Source organism: Acyrthosiphon pisum, chromosome A1, assembly GCF_005508785.2.
Source record: "Acyrthosiphon pisum isolate AL4f chromosome A1, pea_aphid_22Mar2018_4r6ur, whole genome shotgun sequence".
Classification (NCBI taxonomy): domain Eukaryota; kingdom Metazoa; phylum Arthropoda; class Insecta; order Hemiptera; family Aphididae; genus Acyrthosiphon; species Acyrthosiphon pisum.
In genome coordinates, this window is record NC_042494.1 from 24,358,312 (window position 1) to 24,364,305 (window position 5,994).

General features: G+C 33.5%; 1 protein-coding gene across 1 annotated transcript in view; it reads right to left on the bottom strand.

Annotated features, from left to right (window-relative positions):
* Positions 1-5,994, bottom strand: part of LOC100570053 (atrial natriuretic peptide-converting enzyme-like) — a 133,302-nt gene that overhangs the window by 61,094 nt on the left and 66,214 nt on the right. The window contains exons 5-7 of the mRNA XM_029486831.1: positions 5,120-5,240; positions 3,394-3,591; positions 1,003-1,119 (exon numbers count right to left, since the gene is read on the bottom strand). Coding sequence (XP_029342691.1) covers positions 1,003-1,119; positions 3,394-3,591; positions 5,120-5,240 — 436 coding nt within the window. The remainder of the gene's footprint in view (positions 1-1,002; positions 1,120-3,393; positions 3,592-5,119; positions 5,241-5,994) is intronic.

The following is a 5,994-nucleotide window of genomic DNA, read 5'->3' on the forward strand; positions in this document are numbered from 1 at the left end:
ATATACGAAATAAAACTCCCTACGAATGCGGTCCGTTGAACCTTTTCCAGTGCACAAAATCTTTGTTAAAATAGAACAGAAAATAATAATAATGAAAATTTATAATAAGAACATTTTATGCATATAAATACATATATATATATATACAAAATACCGAAACGAGCTGCTTTTGGCATGGCATTACGGAATTTATCGAAAACTTTAATCTTTTGTGTTCAACGTTTGCCCTCTCATGACCTCGCGAAACCAAACAATATATATTATTATTATTGTTCAATCCGATATTATGCGAAATTAATAATTATTGTGCCGAGAGAATATTATTATTATTATCGTTATTGTCGCGCAACGACGTTTTATGCGACACGTTAATAAATCCAATTTATTATTGTTCGACGCGGACGTCGTCGCCTTACGGTTTTCGCCAACGTATTTTTTAACGTGATTGTGTCGCACACACATATTGATAATATTATAATATAAATATTATGCACAAGCGTAGAGGACTGTCGGATTTTATATTACCTATACATACCGCACTATTGTACCTATAGGACCCGGCCGGTGGTTTTCGATCGATCGGCGTCCTAAATCCCTAAAGGTATTATTATTATGATATACGCGACTCTGTACCTATATATAATATGTTATTATTATTATTATAATGAAAACGGAAAGTTCGATACACGCCATTATTGTTGCGCCGTGCCACCACATGCCCACGACTGCGTGTATAATGATATTATGTGCATAATATGCGATTTTATACGAATCCGAAAAATCCAAACCAAACTCGCAAACGTATATTATCATTATAGGTAAATACGCGTACCTATATAGTATACATATTGTGTTTTCAATTACAAAATTGCGCATGCACATTCGAGTGAATATAAAATATCTCGTTATTATTATATACTGTGTACATCTACATTATACTGTGTTTATATTACATATTATACAGCGTGCGTCTGTGTGCGCGTCGTAAAAAGTTTAAATTACTTTTGGGGTATTCGACGATGGGATACATGGGATTGAAAATAGCCACGTCGTACATATCTTCAGCCGCCGGTGGATTCGGCAGAATGATCGGAACGTTATTTTTTTTCGGAGTCGAAGCTGAAAATAAAATATAACACTCGAAATAAAAACAATTATTGTTGACATCGTGCCTTCATGGCCCCCCTAAATATATTATTACATCAAATATCCTACACACGTGGAAACGAAGTTTCTAAATTATATTTACACATACAATTATGGGTAGGTACCTAGGTATTATGGTGTATGTAATTTGCGCCAATTTTTGAGGATGTAGTTTGCGCTACACAAAACTTAATAAAAGGACATAAAGTAATCTGCGCAATCTTCGTCACTTTAAAATAACTAAATAATCAAGTTTATAGAAAATCAATATTATTATAGTTATAAATAAGCTTATATAAGTATACAAACTCTATGTATATTAAATTAATATATTATTAATATATTTTCGATTAATATCGGACTAACTGTAAATATCATGATACTGCTGTGCAATATTGACTATTGTTTGATATTTCGACAATTAATACATTTTATTAGATTAGACGTAATCGATCTCGTCTCTACTTATTATTAGTAGAACACAACAATATTATATCCTGCAAGCGTTAGAACCTATTATGTATTTCCGATGCGATATCAGTAAATTGATCTGCTGGTAAATTATAACAATTAAAGTTGAAAGTTTGGTGCAGGTTACACATTCCATTTCGTTTTCTGTCGTGTCGCAAATTACCAAAATTAATTTTTAGATGTGGCCCAAAATACATGTTTAATTTTTATAATTTGGCGCAAATTACATACGCGCTTAAATGTACTTATTGGTTGCGTAAATTACAAGTAATTAAATTGGAGCAAAATACCATCTCCCCTGTACTTGAATAGTATTAGGTACCAGCTATATTATACGACAGGCACAAGTCATAATATTGTATACCTCTCGGTATCGAATAAGCTCATTCCGTTGGATTTCTAAATGAAAAAAAGTCGATGCGATATTATATCGACCGCGATGACGTCCAACTTGTTGATGCTATTATTAATAAATCTTATCATGTATGTGTCACATAAGTCATGTTAAGCTATGTCTTATGTGGCACGTGCATTGACTATTTGCATACGTACATTAGTCTTATGTCCATATGCGTAGTAAATAAATGTGTCTTATAAGGAATAGTTTAACATGTCTTATATGTGACACATACTTCAATGTGCATAGGGGCATTACACCTGCGGTGTTATAATATAAAACATATTATATGAACGAGTTCTAACGATCAGTTTCGACTTTCGAGGGGAACAGAAACGACGTATGTCTTATAAGTCAGCCTTTTTCAACCTCAAGTCGCCACCTAAATTAGGGTCACGCAGGTTAGGATAGGTTAGGCTCTAAGGTGGTGGTGGAAAATAAGGGCGTATATCAATTGCGCCGAAATTACCTTTTTACCTGTAAAAAATTTATCGATTGCGCCGCGTATCAACTCCGCCGAACTTTTTTACATATTAATTCCGCCGGTTATCAATTACGCCCAACTCTTAAAAGGCTTATGTTTGCTAATATATAGCAAACATTTTTGACGATTATATAAATAAAAAAATTAATAGATTCACCTATATAAAACTAGCATCAAATCATTATTTTAAAAATTGACCATATTGTATATTTTTATTACTTTAATTTTTATTTTTTTACCATACCATGCGACATGTACAATACCTATATATTATTATTAGTATTATTATTATTATTAATTAATTATTTAAAAATATGACGATCTTACTTCATTTTGTAAAACTAGATATACTAAATATATAAGTTATATTATTTTAGGATTTTAATAGATATTACTATCCGTTATAGACGACAATGTTTGAATTGTTTTTATTTAAATAAAACTTACTTTATACTATTATAATGGCATACTAAGTGTACCCTAACCTATACTGTTAATTTAAAAAAAAATTCTGTATAATATGATACTTTGGTTATTGTTTAATAAACAGTCGGCGGAATCGATAATCGGCGGAATCAATATAAACAAAAATTCGGCGGAATCGATAGCCGGCGGAATTGATATTAAAACGGAGTCGATAAAACCTCGAAAATAATTTCAGACGACGAAAAACGTGGAATGCGCGTATCTTGGGAGAGGGGCACGCTATACAGATTGGTAATAGTACTTTACACTGCGGTACACGATACGCGTGACTGCGGTAACCGGTAGGTAGGTATACAATATACGTGACCGTGGTAGCTGGTAGGTATATAATATACGTGACTTTGACAGCTGGTATAGTTGGCATATGTAAATATAATAGCGTGGTGTGATATTTTGTGCAATGTTTCACCCGTCATGTTTGACGACGGATCGGTGGGGGTGGCATGCACCGACGAAAGGTCAGCGTCGACGGAAATAGTCTTGAACGGTAAACCGCTGCCGTTGGCGTAGTCGACGGCGGAGGCCGCGGCGTTTGAGTTCCGCACAATCGTCGACGCCGTTTTGCTGACGGACACTTGACCGCCGCCACTGCTGCTCGGCAATCCCACTGTGGAAACACGAAAACCGTCAGGACTACTCACGTGGATGTGTTGGGTACCTAATATTATAAGTCGAGGGCAAAAGCCGGAACTGACAAAACGCCAAGTGCCCACTTGAGTAACGTCGACACGTCGCGGTCGTCGTAGGTTTTCCGGCTTTTTCCGAGGCAAGACCATAATATAATTATTATTAGTTGTGTCCAACATCAATATTATTAATTGAGCAAACTGTAGCACCCGTAAACTTGATTACTATATTCTAGTATAGTAAAACTTTTTTTTTAACATTCAATGTCAAATAATTTTAAAACAGTAGATAATACAAAACATATAAATGTCATTTAAATACCTAGGTGTTTTGGAAATGTACAAATGACCTACGATGAAATCAACAGTATATCTACATTCTACACATGATATGATGATAACCATGTCATAAAAATAAAACTGCGTTTATAAGAACAAGTCGTTAGGGTAAATGTGACTAATGGTGACTTGCGAGGGTATTTAAAATGTTAGGGGACAGATGAGGTAGATATTTTAAGTGTATTTAAATGCATGGGGAATGTACTGGTATATACTATAATATATAGTGATATGTAATGGCGGATTTACAATATTTTTTTTCTTCAGGGGGGGGGGGTCCTGATAAATAATATGTATTTTGAAGGTATTTTTTACTATAAGTATTTACTGTATTTTTTTATAATATATATCATCGTCTAGGAGGGGGTCCACATCAGCTGTGCAGGAAAGAAACAAATGTGTGAACAAAAAATACGTAAAATTATTTAAAAGTATTGTCGTAAAAGTGGAAAAACGAATTACAATGAGCAGTGCCCTCCCTTCCCCCGAACAAAAACCTGAAACCAACCTATGTTAACATTAAATCATGGCTTGAAAACGATATTGCATACCGATTTTGAGTACCACGGGTTAAAACCGTCAAAAACCGTAATAGATACCAAAATTGAAAAAAAACCAATAACGGTAATCAAAACTGAAATTGAAACCTGAAAAATAAAATCCGATATTCAAAACAAAAACAAAATCAGAAAAAAAAATACCGAAATAAAAATCGAAAAAAATAAATACCTATAACCAAACCTGAAATCGAAATAGGAAAAAATATTTTCGGTTTCAAGCCTTGCACTAAATGCCTTTATTTCTAATATTTCAAACACCTATGTGAATTTATGTTATATTTTTGGGGTGGGTTGATTTCACAATTGAATTGTTCGTTTTATTTTTCTTATTAAAACCTTATATACGTGGTTGATAGTTTGATCCCAATATTATACCAACGAAGTATCACAAGATGTTATACGATGTCGTCATACATTTTTTTCGTATGTTGCTATCCTGCTATAATTGAACTATAGAATCTAGACTAGAACTAAATAAGAAGTAAGAACTACTTTAGAATACTAGATAGTTTGCTGTACATGAAGGGATGAACCAAATAAAGTTCAAACCATCAATACAATCAGTCCATTTTAATAAATAATAATATATTATTGTTATTTTTTTGATTACCTCGTACGAAAAATATCAAAAGAACTGTAATGAAAATCAGGATGGCGACGTTGTACACTACTTGTCGCCTTTGCAGTCGAATAAAAACTTCGGTGACGTCAATGGCTTCGGTCCCCAACACCTGCGATTATAATATAGTAAGTATACATAGGTACATATTATTATAATATTATCATAACAAATTATTATTATTATTATTCGTATTTTTTTTTTATTGTTCTAAACTAACATCGGCGATAATGTCCATTGGTAACGTTTTTTTTTATGTTTAATTAGGTCTTACAATTTGGTTTTGTTTAAGACCTTTAAAATTTGTGTGGTGGTTTTCGCGTCAGATCTGAGTGCTGCGCCTATAGGCTGTTGTATATGTAGATGCTGCTGAGGTTGTTTACGTATTGGAGGAATTCTGTAATTATGTGGTTGACTGAGAATTCTCAGTTCCACAAAAATTACACCTATTTGTATTTTCGTCATAGTTTGATTTGATTGATATGTATAAGAAGTATTGATCCGTGTCTATAGTATTCGTTAATTGTATTAAAAAAAAATACTTGTAATTGTTTATACTTATTGTTGTTAGCATGTGAACAGCAGTGAGCACTGATATTCAATCTTAGTCCTCGGCATAAGTGGAAACAATATACGTCCTTATATAATTTTCTAACCGTGTTTGCATATAATAATATCGTAGGTACGATCTACATAGCAAAACCTTAGCACGATAAACATCTGTGTTGTTTCCTCAGGACGTCCGACGCGTTAAAACTAAACCTTAAGACGTTATAGACGCCTCATTGTTTTCTCACTCGACCCCCCCCCCCCTCCCTAACACCCTGTCATGATATTGTTATATAATAACCGCTAGTACCTATATA